Genomic DNA, 19,142 nt, shown 5'->3' with positions numbered 1-19,142 from the left:
TTCAAATTAAATACTGTCATTCCATTTACCTTACTCTTTTTTTTAATGCTTTCACTGCTGTAAACCTATTTATTCCTGGGTTAATTTGATAGTTTCACTGCACAGTAGAGTGATAGCTTACAAGTTTAAAATATACAAATATACAAATTATAATATGCACAAGGAACTTGTTATTTAATAGTTGGCAAACATATGCAACATTTTTAAAGTCTTCACTAAGATTCAAGGGATTGTTCATTTATGGAACACACATAGCCTTAAATAATAAGATGAATATGATTTCCATTCCACAAATACGAGGTGATGTAGTAATAGGATAACATACATATAAGATGGAAGTAAATCAAAATAAATTGTGAAAAGGTGTCTAATCTCCAATTTACCGCGAGATCCCTCTGTACTGGCTCTGTAACACCATAAAGTAGGCAACACCTTCTTTTGTCATGATATACACTTTTGTACACATTAAGGACAAATACTGTATGATAATCAAACTCTTCTGCAGGAGGCAGCCTGAAATTCAATCTTTACCAATACCATCTTCTAGGCTCCATTTAAAATACATAACTTTATTCAAGTTTCCTACCTAAGGACAGTGCCCTTAATTAAAAATGTAACTGATGGATCCAACAGAGAATTGATTCTAAATACCTCCATACTGGGCAAAATATTGTAAAAACTAAGGAAACAGAACAGCAGGCTTGTTATTAGAGTGTAAGACAATGGTCAAGTAAGAGCCAAGTGCTCAGTTAGACTATACACATTATAAAAGCACATCTTAAAAGTAAAAGAATACAGAGTCAGGAATGTTTAAAAAAAACTAAGAAAAAGTGCCAAATTACTACAAAATCTTTATAATTGATTTCTATATGAAATACTTATTCTAGTGCAGTCTTTTCTGCCAATTAAAGTTCTAAATTCACATCTGAGAAGCTTTTTCTATTTGTGCTAACATAGTGTTGGGAGTAATGTTTTTAATAAGTTATTGTAACGTTTATGTAATTGTATACCTAAAGCTAGTTAGTAATTTATAGTTTGAATACAAGCAAATGCATTTTGCTGCATACATAAACAATAAACACTCATTTTTATGTTGCATTTCTACAATATTTGTTCCCATTTTTACCCCTCCTCTCCTGAAGCTGCTGATTCATACTGGTGTGGAGATGCCGGTGATGGACTGGGGTTGACAATTGTAAACAATTTTACAACACCAAGTTATAGTCCAGCAATTTTATTTTAAATTCACAAGCTTTAAAATCTCCGAAAGCTTGTGAATTTAAAATAAAATTGCTGGACTATAAATTGGTGTTGTAAAATTGTTTACGATTCATACTGGAACAAGGTTTCATGGTTGCTGGCAGCCTTCCCGTGTCTCTCCCATATAGTAGCTCTTCACGTTCTGAACCCAGACAGTGATAGGGTATTCAATTATGGGAGGAATAACAGCAATGCCTGATTTTATCTTCACTTGGGGGAAAAAAATGCTCTGGTTGCCATATGTAGTGGAATTGCAAACACGTCCTTTTTGAATGCCTCCATAATGTTTCCACAGATAGTAGTCTAGCCGCTTTCACCAACCCCTGCACTTTCCAGCAATTGAATAGTGGATAACAATGATGAGCAAGAACCCCGGCTGATTTTTATCCTTCTAGCCCAGGGGTCTGAGGCCAATTATGACACCTCTACCGCCTCCTGGCCAAATGTAGCTACCTCAACCAGATTAAAGATTGAACCTGAGATTTTTTTAACTTCTATAGCTCAGTTCCAAACTGGGTTCTGCATTTAATTGTATGGAGATAATGTAGGTCACTGGACAAATAAATTCATTAGGAATAACTGCCCACTTTAGCCTAAATTGTAGATCCAAATATTGACTTGTAAATGCAAGTCTTTTACATACATACAAGGTAGACAGTAGTATGCCTCTACATTGAAAATAGCACAGCTTATTTTCTTTTTAGTGAATAAAGACAAGAGAGAGAGGACGACGAAGATGAGGAAGTATCTTATGCGGTTGTATCAGCTCTGGTTATTGTGCTTGAGGCTAAACAAGCAAAATCTACAGAAATGTTTGTTTGTCAAAAAAATAGAATTTGGCTTCTGACAAGACTTGACAGTTGAAATGCATATTCTGCAGAGAGCTAAACCTTGGCAGTAGTACTGAAGGTAACAACTGTTCTCATCTTCTGTGCTATTAGTATCGTTCAGGTCTCTGCAGGTCACTTCTCAGGCTTTTCATTGTGCGCCATATTTGACTGTGCAACTGCTTTTCTTATTGGTAGCAGAAAACACAGGAATTCCATGCCATCGCTAGGATTGACTGAGTGCATTCATGTTGAAATACAAGTAACTCTTCATAAAACAATTCCATGCTAGACTCAGAAATGGTCCTATTATGTGAATGTGCAAGCAGTATGTGAGACATACAAGTTCATCACTAGCAGGTTTGTTAATTTCCAGGATCTTATCATAAACGTGGTTACTCTATCCCAATTGTCTCTATTCCAACTCGTCATACTCTAAGAGAAACATAGGAATTCAAGAACCACTCGTTTGTTTTCTCCCCTTTTCCTGCTCTTCTTAGACCAGACAATAACTGTGGCAAACAGAGCTGGAAAATAACCTGCACCCAAGCCTCCATCAATGCTATTGTGATCTGGCCACTGGAAGGTTTGTGCAAATGTCAATCATCCGTAAATCCACTCAATTGTGTGTAAAGCATTCTTTTCTCTGTCCCTTTTTTCCCTGCCTTTTTCTGCTATTTTTATCTTTAAAAAATAATTTTCTGTCATGTACATTTATGTTTCAAATTTAGTTTAATTGATCTGTCATTATTAACACTTAGAATTTATATTAGTGCCTGAATCCTTAACATGTTAGTATGACATTCCTTTTCTATTTTAATGGAAGCATTTTTTGAAAACAAGTTAAAACCTTCATTAGAATAGCAAATGGAGGAATCTCATATGAGTGCATTAAACATTTAGTACAGTAATATTGCACAGTAATTTCTAGGCTTAAGTCTTTTGTGGTTAGTGTTCATTAAATTGTGCACATCTAAATGTCAATTTTTTTCTAACTTACAAATGTGTACAATTATACATGACTAACTATAATTAATATTTGCACACTGGAGGGGTAAAATGGAACCCATAACTTCATGTCATTCTTGGACAGAAACTAAAAGAAGGGAGAATAATAATTTGAAGTATTTAAATACTAGTGCTATTAAATATCAAATTTAAACATTCACCAGAGATTTTTATTGGCTTCAAATATGAATTAAAATATATAAAAAGTAGACATACACCTTCATTAACTGCAATTATCTATCCAAAAAATATACAATTTGCATCTAACTAACATTAAAAATAATCATTTTAATGTTTTTGCCAAAATGCAACAACTACCATTGTCCCTGATTTATAAGCTATTTTTCAACAAACCCATCACAAAATGGCTACCCTATTTATCTATATATAAAAATTCACACTTGGGCATCTTGCACAATTTCAGCGAGTATAAATGGGGGTACTCTATCAGCTTCAAACTACTATCATTTTTTTGCAATCAGTAAACCTTGATGTTTGTGTGACATTCTATCAATTATAAGATATATGAAGTGATTACAATTTAATACTTTATAGTCATTTTAAAAAGTTTAGTTACTGCACACCATTCTTCACCAAGTTTTATATATTTGTACTTAGTCATATTTGCAAATCATATTTTAATGCAATGCAAACTATATATTGATTGGTGCAAATATCATAATTTACTACAAATAGTGGAGCTTATTTTCACAATTTAACTATCGCTTACAATAATGGCAAAAATATGCTACAATTAAAACAAAGGTAAATGTTAAATCACTCAGAAATGAGCCAAAATATGGACCATTCCACAGGTTTGCCAGTAAACACAATGCATGGATAAAGCATACGTTTAATCAGCCTCCCTTTCTTGGGTTCAGCTTTTCCTCAAGGAGTTTCATGTGTATTAGATACAATCAGATCTCTCTCTCTCCATACCACATTACGTTCATTTTCCCTGAGAATCGGTGGCAGCAGCTGCTCATTAAACAGAAGTTAATCATAACCAACTGGTCAAGAAAGAAACAAATAGAGTACTATGAAGGGAAAGAAAGTGTGCAACTAGAGAGATAACATGAAGAAAAAGCACAGAAGATAGGAAGAAACATAAAATAAGGTGATGGAAATTCAAAAGCTGTAACAAAAAGACTAAGGTAGAAAAAAACCATAAAAAGAAGAAAAATACAAAAGTATAGAGATAAGCAAAGAAAGAACAGAAGAGAAAATCTGGATGAAATAAAAGGTAGGAAACCAATAATAAAAATAAGAAAAGAGAAAAAATGATAAAAATTAAAACAATGGGCCAGAAATTGCTTTCAAAATAACGGTGAGCCCAACAGTGCTCACTGTTATTAATGGCGAAATCGAAGAGCAACTTCTGGCGACCGCACATGCGCAGTCAAACGCAGAAATCCGGAACTTGCTCTCCCTAGTCCGCCAGCAATTTGACAACTTCGCCTTAAAGGGACATCGCTGGCTGCAATCAATAGAATCAATGGAGCAGGCCCAATTTGCTCCACTGCCCAGCTGGAAACTAATATCGCCACATAACAGGTACACTCAGTTTTTTAAGTCTTAACTAAGTTTTAAGAGCGTGATGAGCCTTAATGGCTGCCAAACAACCTCTCTGGCACTAAAAATTATCTTTTAAAAATGTAGAGTCTCATTACTCCTGATTTTAAATTAAAATGTTTTTTTTTACTTTTTCCTTCTGCCTCCTTTATCTCAATCTTTTACTATTATCCTTTCTTTATTTCACTTTCTCTATGTCATTTTATAATACCTTATCGGGCACACCCAGGCTTTTAGTTTGTGCTGCACTTCCTGGTTCTCACAACGTGGCTTGCTTCAAGCTGATTGGTTGAGGGGCCTCAGAGATCCTTTCACCACTCACACGGCCCGGGAAAGAGCGATGATTTTAGTTGAAGTCACAGTTCAAAGAAGTTGCCGCCAAAAAGTATGAGGCAACTTAGTGAGTGAATTTAAATCTAATGAGTGATGACCAATGCTGATTCGCTGCTCGGAGCAATTTACGGGCCAATATGAGGTACATTTTTCTCTGCTTAAAGTGTAACAAAAAAGTAGGTATCAGTTCATCTTCTCCATATTAAATATGGCTGACTTGTTAGCTATAAGTTCATTCATTTGAGAACGTGATTGCCAGCAGGAATTGGGCCAGATTAGGGCTGCCATTAGGAATCACATCCGATCAGGACAGCGAGCAAGGGTTGGGTTCAGACATCACAGCCTAGAAACTGGGGCACGTAACGCACATTTTTCAAGCACTACGCAGCCACCTAAGGACCTGAAATGGCGGGATCGATGTGCGTGTCCGCTTCCAACCAGAAGTGGTAGGAAGAATAGAAAAGCAGAATATTTTTTAAAAGGTGAGAGACTAAGAAATGTTGGTAGTCAGAGGGATTTGGATGTCCTTGTACACAAATCACAGCAAGTTAACATACAGGTAAGGCAAGCAATTAGGAAGGCAAATGGTATGTTAGCCTTTATTGTAAGGTGGTTGGAGTATAAGAGTAAGGAGGTCTTGCTGCAATTATGTAGGGCTCTGGTGAGACCACACCTACAGTACTATGTACAGTTTTGGTCTCCTCACCTAAGGAAGGATATACTTGCCTTAGAAGGGGTGCAATGAAGGTTCACTAGATTGATTCCTGGGATGAGAGGGTTGTCCTATGAGGAGAGATTGAATAGAATGGGCCTATATTCTCTGGAGTTTAGAAGAATCATAGAATCATAGAATGGTTACAGCACAGAAGAAGGCCATTCAGCCCGTCGAGTCTGTGCCAGCTCTTTGCAAGAGCAATCCAGCTAATCCCACTCCCCTGCCCTTTCCCCGTAGCCCTGCACATGTTTTTCTTTCAAGTACTTATCCAATTTCCCTTTGAAAGCCACGATTGAATCTGCCCCTACCACCCTTTCAGGCAGTGCATTCCAGATCATAACCACTTGCTGCATAAAATAATTTTTCCTCAAGTCGCCTTTGGTTCTTTTGCCAATCACCTTAAGTCTGTGACCTCTGGTTCTCGACCCTTCCACCAATGGGAACAGTTTCTCCCTATCCACTCTGTCTAGGCCCCTCATGAATAAGATGTGATCTCATTGAAACGTATAAATTTCTTAGAGGGCTTGACAGGGTAGATTCTGAGAGGCTGTTTCCCCTGGCTGGAGAGTCTAGAACTAGGAGTCAAGATAAGGAGTCAGCCATTTAGGACTGAGATAAGGAAAAATGTCTTCACTCAGAGGGTTATGAATCTTTGGAAACATAAATGCCAACACCAAATTCAAATGCAAAACCAAATTTATCAAATAATATCAACTTTTACAGAAAATACCACTATTCACCCTTGTGCAGTGAGTTAGTGCCTGTTCCTTTGCCTACCCTGGTGCTCCTACGAGGTGTTTCCCCAGTGGCTGCAGCTTGCGAGGTGGAAGGCTGCCGAGATTTCATTGAGGACACTCCAGATGGTCTTGGAGGACGACCTTGAGCAGCTCTAGGCCTAGGGGACCGGGTTACAGCCTGCACTATCTCAGCCTGGGCTTCAGCAGTCTGGGCCGGCTGGCTGAAGAGCACTGGCGGAGTGGCTGGCTGGGGAGCAGGCATGCTGTCATCTTGTGAGAGGACAGCAGGTTCCTCCAACTCCTAGTGCTCTGTTGGATAATAGAGTGCTGGAGCGATGTGATGCTCTGGAAAACCCTTTCAACAATGGCCCCCAGAGCCGAGATGGCATTCGTCTGAGCTTCCATGGCAGCAGTTTGTGCTGCGATGGAAGCTGTCAGATTCGTCATGAGATCCATCCTGGTGGGTTCCACTGCATTGCTAATGGAGCTGACCAATCGTTCCGCATTGGAAACAATAGGCTCTATGTTCTCCGCAAAACCTTGCGCCAAGTCGGAGATGAACTCCACCGTGCTCCATGACATTGTGCGCAAGCTCTCTGTCAGGTTGCCCCGTGTACCAAGCATTTCCTGCTATCTGCTCATTAGCCTCCTTCGGTAGCCTGGCCCATCGAAGACTGCATCTGAGTGCTCTGCAGCAGAACTAGCATGTGATCTCACCCTCCGATGAGCTGTCACCTGTGGTGTCCTTTCCTCCCATCCTAGCTCCTGTGCACATGTGCCCAGTGAGTCACCAGGTGCAGATCCCTCCTCTTACCTAGCCTCTAAAGTACGCGCGGTGTCAGTACCTGAGCTGGTGGCTGCAAGAGTTACATCAAGTGATGGTGCCTCTTCATGATCACCCTGCTCCTTTCCCTCCACTGTCTGAGGGGCTTCCACATTCTGAGGAGCTGAAATGAAAAAGGGACAAGGATTGGGCTGTGGTGTGAGGGAGAGCAGAGAGGAAGAAGTATGTGCTGGAAGCATCCGCAGCTTGTCATGCAGAGTGTTGCGGTGAGGGAGAAGTCAGAAGAGACAAGGAGGGTTATGTATAAAGAAAACCTGCTCAGTGCGTCCTCCAGCATTGCCAGTAGCCATGGCCTCCATTCTGCCCCTTCCCACGATTGCCAGTACGGTCTCTTCATTGAGGGAAAGGGTGTATCGATGCGCTGATCCTCCACTGGTGGCTGCCCACTGCTTGGTGTATTGCGCCACCTTCTCCTGCCAGAAAGAGGGAAGTGTGTTAGTGAGAGTCTTAGGAGGTGATTGGGGAATGTTGCTGTCCTGGTTGAATAGCTTCCAGTGTGCATGTGAGATGTGAGTTGCGGGCATGAAGTTTGTAATGGCGCTGAGTATGTGAGGATGAGGTAAAGAATATTAAGTGAAGTGTACAGTACTGATTGCCGCAGAGTGCAGGATGGTGGGGGAGGGGAGTGTTGTGAGTGCTGCAATTATTAAGGCTGTGAGTTGTGCCCCTGTTAGGGGTGTTACCAGTCAGTGTCATGAGCCTAGGGCTACAAAGGGTACACATCGTTTCCTAAAAGCTAACCATTCAATCCACGGAGACCTTCGAAGAGTTAGGGAATAGTGAACTGCCGCAGAATAAATGAGTCCTGGCTGCTTCCTGGGAAATGGGCACAGATGTGCAAAGTTACATTGGTGTGATCAGTAACAATGTGTACATTTTTATAGTGGAAGACATTCCTGTTCATGAAAACATTAGGGTACTTGTGTAGAGCCTGGATGGTCACATGGAATCCACCTAAGACCATGCAGTTGTAGAAATCCTGTTACTGTGAACACATTTTGAGCCCACTCCAGCAGCTGAGTTCTTTCCCTTTGGAAACAGATGAAGTGCTACTCCTGGCAAGCATGCCATCTGTGACTTGGTTGGTGCATCTGTGAACAGATGACTAGCTGATTTGACTGATGTCCCTTGATGTGGTTGGAACGATCATGTGGAATGAAAAAATAAAGGCTGTCGTCATCTTCACAGTCAAGGGTAGAGCTATCACATTCCCGGAGGTGATTTGCAGATCCACTGCGGCAGGTGGCATAGCTCTGTCACTGCCCCTCTGGTGAAGCAGAGACAATGAAAACAAATCTCCTCAGGCCCAAGGTACAACTGTTGGTGTGTATGCACTCAGTTTCTCCTTCAGCCAAAATGGAGCCTTCACAAGTGGGCAAAATGCCCAATGCAGGTATTGCAAAATGGTCTGCAAGATAAATTGCAATAAAATCATTGCATTGCAAACTGCAACAAGCCAGCTTTAAATGAATCTTCAAAACATGTCACAACAGTGAAATGAATTTGCCTACTTTATATGGCTGAGCAGTTCGTGGTTAGGTTGGAGCCTTGCCCAAAGTTGGAGAATCTGGCGTGGGTCGCAATTTGCATATTTTTTATTTGTAAAGAGTTTGCACGCACAAGCAAGTCCCACTGTTACCCCAGTAAAAATGTTCATTGCAAAATCGATGCAGAAAGAACACATTGTGCGATGTCGAAGACCTGATTTTCTGCCCAGCGCATGCTGTGATTAAGGATCTGCAAAACATTCACACTGTTATAAAATGCGCCATGGTATTTATATAGCGAAGTGAATATTGACACTACTGTGTCAGCCAATAAGTTGGAGGTGGGATGGGGCGGGACATGCATGATTGACGGAGGAATTACACAATCATCTCCATCCTGGCCGGGACTATATGCACTCTTTATATAGTGCCTTATCGTATCTTCAGGATGCCTCAAAACATTTCAGAGCCAATGAATTACAATTGTAGTGTAATTGCTATTATTATGTAGGCAAGGGTTAACAAACTAAGGCTGCTGAAAGAAACAGGGACATTTGTTGGGGTCAGTTACATGGGAAATGTATTTAGAAAAAAAGATCAAAATTCCACAAAAGCAGGAAGATTTTACATTCCATTGAATGCTTTCTTCCAGTTATGATTTTTGATTGATTATACTTGTATGGAATAGTACTAGGAAGGGAGTGGTCTCAGCAAAGATACAAGCAGCAATGGAAAGAAAGTATGATGGAATGTCAGAAGATACTATAATCTTATTATCTTGGACTGTACCACACCATGAAATTACAAGACTTTGTGATAATGAGGGAAGATTTCTTCTGTACGTTTTATGTAACAAAATCGTGAATTCCTTCTTTAGAAATAGGTTTCTGATATTGTTACAAATAATGCACAGAAAATCATATCTCCCCATATACCAGCATAAATATTATTTAACGTACAGTTGAAGCCACTTACGTGGAATGCCTGAATTAGCAGGTTCTGCATTTTGTAGGATAACATGCTGGGACCTGAGTTTCTTCAGTGATTTGCTACAGCATGACCTGTGGTTTAGCAGATCAGCCAAATCCCATCCCAGGAAAGATTGCTGGTCAGTCAGCTGTGAGAGTTAGGGGTCCATTTTAACCCCAGCAGATTTCAAGCAGGCAAAGGCTGGGTGAGTACCTAAGTTTGAGGCCTGGAGTATTTTAACTCTCGGGCCTCACCTGGTCAGTTGCCCACCTGAAATGAGCGGAAAGGGGCAGCTGTCCAGCAGGTAGAAGAGGACATTTGGACTGCCGGAGGCTGCCAGCCGGCACCAAAAGAAGACTCACTGGCAAGCCGTGAGTTGCGGGGAGGCGTTTCAAGAGGGTCTTGTGGAAGGGAAGGGCAGGTGGGTGAGCCAAGAGCAGGAGAAATCCCTGACTCCTTTGTGGAGCCCCTTCAGGCCCTCCAAAGGAAAGTTGTTCATTTTCCTTGGGGGCCCTCTTCTGTCTGCAGGCGAGCAATAGACCTACTTCAGCCTGACAGAAAAGCCATAACAGATTCCCTGCTCAGGCCCCAGTTAAAATGCAATTAGGGTCCTTTTGACATAATAGGACACTAATTGCATAAAATCATCAGGCCCCCACCTGCTTTAGGTGGACGCCTCATTCGCTTGCAGGTTAAAATCGACAACATCAGGAAAGGGTCAAGTTATAAGTAACCTTGTTTTTAACTGCCCATCCACCAGGTTTCGACCCCTTGGTTTTGTTTGTGCACTGGGATATCTGATTCTAACAGCTGACTGAATTACTGTTTTCCCAAATTGTTAGCGTATTCAGTTAGCTGGGAAGCTCAGTTGTTTTACTGAAGCATACAGAGCTGAGTCTCACAGTTGGCTGTAATACTGGCGGATTGGGAGATTGCAAACAGAACAGTCAGCTGTGACTTCTGTTAAGCGGTTTGATCAGTTAATCAGGACAATTCAGTTTCCACCAAGATGTCCCATTGAAACGGTTTCTACTGCAATACATTTTTGACAGTTTCAATCAGCAAATCCACAAGGTGTGGAAAGTAGAAAATTCACACTAGAGGGTGCTCTCCTGCGGTTGGTATCAAGGCACGTTGTTAGCACAAAGTAGTGGGAGCTTTTCACTGCAGCTGGCCATGCTTTACATTACTTAGTACTGACACTGGTTGCCCAAAGTGGATATATGTTCTATTGCTCAATACCGACATCACTCATCTTGATGAACATGAGAAAGAATTTAACACATTTTTTACCACTGATTACAAGACGTGGGTACTGTGTGTCTTGCCAAACTATGCCTGATAGTGATAGCTAAAATTGGAAAAATGTTCTATTCCCAACAATGATAAGCGCAAAGTGTCACAAGTTTAAAAAAATAGTTGAATTAGGCAACACTTAGAGAAAGGAATTCTTCCACTTTGATGCCAAACATTGGTTTGGCTGTAACACCACCTCATTCAGTCAATTTCCTAAAGTTGCACTTAGTTCCTAAAGTTCCCTAGTGAGGAAGGCAAGGTTTGATATAATTTTTGTTTTTTGGAGAAGCCCAACCTTTTCTATCCTTTGTTGTTTAATTTCTGTGAGGCAAAACATATTTCGTCAACATCCATTGACGGTTTTTCAAAGATTGTAAAATTGTGGCCTACATTCATTTGTTGTGAAGCACTATACAAATTCAAGTTTAGTTATTACTATATTTTGCACCCTTTAAAGTGAAGGATTTCAATTTTTTAACTTTTGGCAGCCAGTACTCGGAGGTCATATATAGCTGTTGCCAACACCAATATTTGAAGTCTTTATTAGGGATGATTACTTTGGCAATAAGAGAAATCATTTTTCTTGGTCAGTTAGAAGGAGGCCATTCATCAAGGTAGGAGGCTGGATGGACTTCATCTGAACAGGCTGGGACCAATACTGTGAGAGTAATTGATACTTTGAGGGAGGGATTAAAATAATACAGCAAGAAGAGGGAAAAAGCAAAATTAGGAAGCAGAAAGTAAATCAAAAAAGCAAGGGTTACAGGAAGGAGGAAGAAACACATAGGAAAGTAATAAAGAACAGATCAAAAGGAGGAGGAAGTAAAAAAAAGTAAGACTGTCAAAAAATGGAGTCAGGATAGAGTGATGTGTATGTGAATACACAAAACATTCAAAACGTAATTAAAAAGTTAGAAGCATTACTAACTATGGAGGGGTATGATATAGCAGCTAAAGTGGAGAGATGACTTGGTTTTGGACGACTGGGAGCTTACTATTCCTGGTTATAAAAGGGCTGATTTTAACCTTGCCTGCCCGGTGCCGTTAAGGGCCAAGCTTTAAGGGTCCTCTGCATAATCTTAAGAAGCTTCATGCGGAAAACACAAGTTTGAGAGCTGTCCCATTACTGGCAAGAAATTGTGTGCTGTTTCAGGATTTAAAGGCCTATAGAGCTTAAAGAGGCAGGTATTCTGCTTTGCAAGGCAGCACCCTTCTTTCTGTAAACATGTGCAAGAAGTTCAGCAGGGCATCGATTACTAAGTTTCTCTGATGGCAATCCTAGAAATTCTGATGGAGGAAGTAGAGCAGAGGAGGGGAACATCCAGACAAGCTGCCCAACAAGAATGTGAATACCATGAACATCATACTTGGAGACAATGTAGGAATTAGTTTACAAAAACAACAATTTGCATTTATATAGCACCTTTAAAATAGAAAAACATCCCAAGGTGCTTCACAAAATCGTATTTTAGACAAAAGTCGACGCCAAACCAAAGATAGAAATAGTAGGAGGGGTGACCGATAGCTTGGTTAAGAGGTAGGTTTTAAGGAGGGTCTTAAAGGAGGTGAGGAAGGTTGACAGGCAGAAAGGTTTAGAGAGGGAATTCCAGAGCAGAGGACCTACATGGTTGAAGGCATGACCACCAATGATGGGATGAAGGGAGTGGCGGATACACAAAAGATCTGAGATAGAGGAACGTAAGGCTGGAGAATGTTACAGAGATAGGGAGGAGGCAAGGCCATGAAAGGATTTAAACATGAGGATGATAATTTTAAATATGAGGCATTGGGGGAACCAGGAGTCAATGTAGGTCAGCGAGCACAGGGGTCATGGGTGAGTTGGATTTGACGTGAGATAGGATATGGGCAACAGAGTTTTGGATGAGCTGTAGTTCGTGGAATGTGGAGGATGGGAGGCCGGCCAGGAGAGCACTGAAATAGTTGAGTCTGGAGATGACAAAGCCATGGATGAGGGTTTCAGCTGCATAAGGGCTGAGGCAAAGGCGGAAGCGGGCAATGTTACAGAGGTGGAAGTAAGTGGTCTTAGTGATGGAGAAGACATGGGGTCTGAAGCTCAGCTCAAGGTCAAATAGTCTGGTCAGACAGTGGCAAGGGAAGGGGATGGAATCGCTGGCGAGGGTATGGAGTTTGTGACGGGGGCCAAAGACAATGGCTTCGTTCCTCCCAATGTTTAACTGGAGGAAATTGCGGCTCATCCAGAACTGGATGTCCGATAAGGAGTCTGACAACAAAGAGGCAGTGGAAGGGTGGTCAAGAGCAGTGCAGGAGAGGTAGAACTGGGTGTCATCAGCATATATGTGAAAGCTGACCCCATGTCTTCAGATGATGTCACCAAGGGGCAACATGTAGATTATGAAGAGGAGGGGGCTAAGGATAGATAATTGGGGGACTCCAGAGATAGCGATGCATGTGGGAAGGGAAACCATTGCTGGGGATGCTCTGACCATAATTGGATAGATAAAAGAGGAACCAAACGAGGGCAGTCCCACACAGCTGGACAATGGAGGAGAGGCATTAGAGGAAGATGGTGGTGGTTGGCCCTGTCAAAAGCCGCAGAGAAAGAAAACAAGATGTCCCAAAGTGCTTTACAGCCAATTTTTGAAGTGTAGTCACCGTTGTAATGTAGGGAAATGAAGCAACCAATTTGTGCACAGCAAGGTCCCACAAACACCAATGAGATAATGACCAGATAATTTACTTTAATAATGTTGGTTGAGGGATAAATATTGACCAGGACACCAAGAGAACTCACCTGCTCTTCCACTAATAGTGCTATGGATCTTTTACCTCCACCCTAGTGGGTAAACAAAGCCTCGGTTTAACATCTCATTTGAAACACTGCACCTCTGACAGTGCAGCAATCCCTCAGTGCTACATTTAAGTGTCAGCCTAGATTATGTGCTCAAGTTTCAGGAGTGGGACTTAAACCCATGACCTTCTGTCTCAGAAGCGACAGTGCTGCCAGTGAGCCAAGGTTGACACCCAAGAGGTTGATAAGGACAAGGGGGGAATAGTGCACCACAGTCACAGTCCCAAAGATTGTAATTTGTGACTTTGTTCAGGGCCGTCTCACTTTGATCGAGGCTGAAGTTGTGTGTGCAGAAAATGATCTTGCAAAGGTTTGCAATTATGCTTCATCAGGCAGCAAGAACCAAATATTAAGAACATAAGAAATAGAAGTAGGTTCAGGCCATACGGACCCTTGAGCCTGCTTTGCCATTCAATAAGTTAATGGCTGATCTTCTACTTCAACTCCACTTTCCCATCCTATCCCCATATCCCTTGATTCCCTTAGTGACCAAAAAACTAGCGATCTCAGTCTTAAATATACTCAACCACTGAGCATCCACAGCCCTCTGGGGTAGGGAATTCCAAACATTTACAACCCTCTGAGTGAAGAAATTTTTCCTCATCTCAGTCCTAAAAGGCCTACCCTTTATCTTGAGACTATGACCCCTAGTTCTAGACTCACCAGACAGGGAAAACAGCCTCTTGCCATCTATCCTGTCAACCCCTCTAAGAATTTTGTACATTTCAATGAGATCACCTCTCATTCTTCTAAACTCGTGGGTTATATATAGGCTCATTCTACTCAATCTCTCCTCATAGGACAACCTTCTCATCCCAGGAATCAATCTAGTGAACCTTCAATGGACTCCCTCTAAGGCGAGTATATCCTTCCTTAGATAAGGAGACCAAAACTGTACACAGTACTCCAGGTGTGGTCTCACCAGAGCCCTATATAATTGCAGCAAGACCTCCTTACTCTTATACTCCAACCCCCTTGCAATAAAGGCTAACATACCATTTGCCTTCCTAATTGCTTGCTGTAACTGCATGTTAATTTTCTGTGATTCGTGTACAAGGACACCCAAATCCCTCTGAATACCAACATTTTTTAATCTCTCACGTTTTAAAAAATTTTCTACTTTTCTATTCTTCCTACCAAAGTGGATAATTTCACATTTCCCCACATTATACTCCATCTGCCACCTTCTCGTTCACTAACTTAACCTGTCTATATCCCTTTGCAGCCTCTTTACAACCTCCTCATAGCTTACTTTCCCACCTAGCTTTATATCGTTAGCAAACTTGGATACTTTGCATTCGGTCCCCTCATCTAAGTCATTGATATATATTGTAAGCAGCTGAAGCCCAAGCACTGATCCTTGCGACACCCCACTGGTTACAACCTGCCAACCCGAAAATGACCTGTTTATTCCTACACTCTGTTTTCTATCCGTTAACCAATCCTCAATACATGTATTACCCCCAATCCCATGAGCCCTAATCTTGTGTAACAACCTATTGTATGGCACCTTATCGAATGCCTTTTGAAAATCCAAATATACTACACCCACTAGTTCCCCCTTATCTACCCTGCTAATTACATGCTTAAAAAATTCTAATAGATTTGTCAAACACGATTTCCCTTTCATAAGACCTTGTTGACCGTGCCTAAAAATATTATGATTTTCTAAGTGCCCTGTTACTACATCCTTAATAATAGGTTCTAGCATTTTCTCTACTACTGATGTCAGGCTAAATGGCCTATAGTTCCCTGTTTTCCCTCTCCCTCCTTTCTTGAATAGTGGAGTTACATTTACTACCTTCCAATCTACAGGGATCTTTCTGGAATCTAGGGAATTCTGGAAGATCAAAACCAATGTAGCCTCTATTTCTGCAGCCACCTCTTTTAAAACCCTAGGATGTAGGCCATCAGGTCCAGGGGATTTGTCAGCTTTTAGTCCCATTAATTTCTCCAGTACTTTTTCTTTACTAATCTTAATTACTTTAAGTTCCTCACTCTCATTATAATCTTGGTACCCCACTATTTCAGTTATGTTTTTTGTGTCTTCCACTCTGAAGTTGCCATAAAGATTTAAGGTACTGTGGATGAAGGTATATTTGAAAAAGGCACGAGGATGATGTCAACAGGACTGTTGATGCAATGAGAACATTCCCAAGGAAAATGGATGGGTTAGTCAGTGGTATCCTACTGACAACTGAGTGAAGGGCTTTAATAGCTCATTAGAGCCTCATTTACATATACAAACTGTCAAGCACCACCAGCACCATAAGAAAATGCTAGCGTAAACTTGTAGTAGGCCTTAAATGGGCGAAATGGCATAACAATTCTTGACCCTGGTTTTGATTGGAATATCTGGGCTCCTAAGTCCCAAATGCCCGGTTTGCCCTCTTCTATTATCCAAAATACGAAGCAGATAGAAGCCACTGCTTTTTCAACATTTAGCTTCATTAGAGGTGTGATTTTTTTCTTTGACGGTTATTAAGCGCCACAAAAGATAGAATCCGTGCTCTCATATGAACAGTGAACCTTTTTTTAAAAAAAAGATAACTGCAAATTCCAAAAGTCTACTGGAGCAATAGTTCCCAAAGACACTCCGTCCTTATAATATAGAAACAGCCGACAAAAAGTTGCCCTTTCCATTCGTGAATTTCCGTCCATTTCCGCGCCAGAAGGAAAGTGGTTACGAACAATTTTAATAAACAGCGGAATACAATACAAGCAAATGAATGTAGTTAATAAGCAGTCAGCGGTTGCATCTTAGACATCTGCGGCCGAATACCATTCGGCAATTTCCGGAAACTACGAAAAGACGCGCTTTCAAAAAATCGATCATTTTAATACGAGAGTCTCAGAATTGACAAAAAAAATCAAGATTTATGAATTACAATGTTGTATGTAACAAAATGTACCATTTAAATCCGATCGTTAATTTCCGTTCATTTCCGTCGAAGGGGCCGAAGCGGCGACAAAGACGCGCCTTAAAAAATAAAAATAAATCGTTTTTTAATGCGATTTGACGTCATATTTTTTAAAACCATGATAACTAATTCAGTTGCTTAGTAGTGGGTTATAAAAAGTTTTAGAAGCATTTGCGATATTTTTACTTAAGCGCGGGGCCCCCCAAACGCGAGGGATTCCGGGTAAAGTGAATTGATATTCAAAATGGCGGATGGAGCGTCCAAAGATGAAAAGCCAGGTAATGGCTCTAATTTTACATATTCATATTTCAATTTAGCATAATTTATTTTGCCTTATTACTGTATTTGATTGCGGGGCGAGCAAAAAGAAAACTTTAATGCATTTATTTCTGGTATAGACACAGCCGGATCGGCCGTTTCGACGAGGCGCATTCCGCCAGGAATTTTTTTTAGAAGGAAAAAAATAAAACAAATAAGAGAAAGCGAAAGACAGAGAGGGGAGGACAATTTTGACTAAAAAAAATTATGCAAAGTAAGCCGCGGTGTTTTACATTTTTTACTGTTTTTATCGATGCAAAAGCGTTCTATGCTAATTTGGGATCAAATATTAACCTCGGTTATATTCAAAGGGATAAAATAATAGAAAATGTTTCGGAGGATTTTGTTGAGACGGGCAAATGCGGACCGACGAAACGGCTGAAGAAAGAGCATATTAAAAATACGATTCTTGTTTGAGCGGGATCAAAATCTGAATGTGTAATATACGCTGAAGAGGGTTTGTTTTTAAATCGTAGGAACGCCCCTCATGTTTAGTTGAATAGATTTAATAACAGACGTGTGCGTTTGGTGTGTAATTTTTTTATTATTGAGTTGGATGATCATCATTACTTTCCCCAGTGCTGCTGGTGAGCTCAGATGACGGAGAATACAAGCAGGGATACTTATTAAAATCTGCCCCGAGGTTTTAATGAGCAATCTAGGCCTCGACTGATTTGTTTTACTTTTTTTTAATCGTTCTTGGCATTCAGATTAGCGTAACATCCGTATTTACTGAAACAGATTGCTAAACGATTTGCAAATCTGTATTTACAATTTCCTATTTTGATTTAATCCTGGACATTTAAATTTGTAAACAAATAAATGTTTGAAACTGAATACTGTAACACGCTAGTTGGTTGCAGCATTTTGTTTACTTAGTAAAAAGTATTTGCTTAAAATTAATTCACTGATGTTAATGCAGTTTAGTTGTGATTGCAAGGAAGAAAATGATCAACTACACACGATACAAATGTACAATAACCACATTTAAACATAACCACAAAAATACACTGACTTTAATGTTTTAAGCACTGTTTTTAGGGATTTAAAAATGTGAAACACAAATATTTACAGTTACAATAAAGTTAATATTAATCAGATGGTGTTTGTGTAAATTTGTATAAACCACTTTTTACTCCACAGGTGATGTTACAAATTAACTGATTTTTTTCATCTGTGCTGCTGACTGGCCTGTGACATATATGAAATATATAAAAATGTAAAGTATTATATGCTGATGAATGTGTTTTATAAATTGTGTCCTGGAATCTGGTGCATCTTTCAATAAACTTATTTATAGGTATGATTACAAATTAGTTTAACACAGTGCTCAATTTCTGAAAAGATTCACAAGGCTTAAAGCACATAACTTTTATTTTGTAACAGCATAATTAAAGTTGTTTTTGTTCTGAAAGCTGAAAAAAAATAGTTTGCAGTAACTTTTTTTCTAAGTCCCTATTTTCTCCTTCCAAAGGCATTGCTGGGCCACTGTTTTTCTCTGCTGTTTCAAGATCTGTTTATAGGGCACACGATTCAAAAAGGGTGAATAGTTTTCTAGTTATTTTACTGTCTTAAAAAAATCCACTGTATTAACACGTGGTTATTGCCTTTTTAACGGAGGGCCTTAGATGAAAGGCCAAAGATCATAGTATAACTATCAGTATCATGAATTAAGTCAGGAATTTTAAAAAAAATGTACTTGGGATGTATACAATGCTGGCAGATCGTATTTATTGCCCATTCTTATTTACAACAACATTCTTATTTGTCCTGAGAAGGTGGTGGGTCATCATCTTGTTACACATTTGCTGAGTAACTTGCTGGACCACTTCAAAGGTTTAAGAGTCAACCATGTAGTGTGGACTATAATGACATGTTGGCCAAACCAGGTAGAAGTGGTAGGATTCCTTCCCCAAAGGACTTGCATTTGGATTTTTATGATTCAATATATTTCATGGTCACTTTTTTTCTGGTTGCCAGCCCACACATTACCATATTTATTGAAATCAATTTCGCAGCTTGCCA

General features: G+C 40.2%; 2 protein-coding genes across 4 annotated transcripts in view; both read left to right on the top strand.

Moving 5' to 3' along the window:
• fstl1b (follistatin-like 1b) overlaps positions 1-19,142 on the top strand; it is a 587,712-nt gene that overhangs the window by 46,783 nt on the left and 521,787 nt on the right. The window lies entirely within an intron of this gene.
• The window catches only part of pou2f1b (POU class 2 homeobox 1b), a 166,851-nt gene continuing 164,735 nt past the window's right edge, over positions 17,027-19,142 (top strand). For 2 of the 3 annotated variants that reach the window (XM_067993029.1, XM_067993027.1), the window contains exon 1: positions 17,039-17,077. In XM_067993029.1, coding sequence (XP_067849130.1) covers positions 17,044-17,077 — 34 coding nt within the window. In that variant the 5' untranslated portion in view covers positions 17,039-17,043. Of the gene's footprint in view, positions 17,078-19,142 lie in introns of all 3 variants that reach the window. The other variant, XM_067993030.1, reaches the window with a different exon arrangement.

The sequence above is a fragment of the Heptranchias perlo genome, chromosome 11 (genome assembly GCF_035084215.1).
Source record: "Heptranchias perlo isolate sHepPer1 chromosome 11, sHepPer1.hap1, whole genome shotgun sequence".
Lineage (NCBI taxonomy): Eukaryota > Metazoa > Chordata > Chondrichthyes > Hexanchiformes > Hexanchidae > Heptranchias > Heptranchias perlo.
The sequence above is the reverse complement of the archived record's forward strand: the minus strand, read 5'-3'. Positions and strand labels throughout refer to the sequence as shown.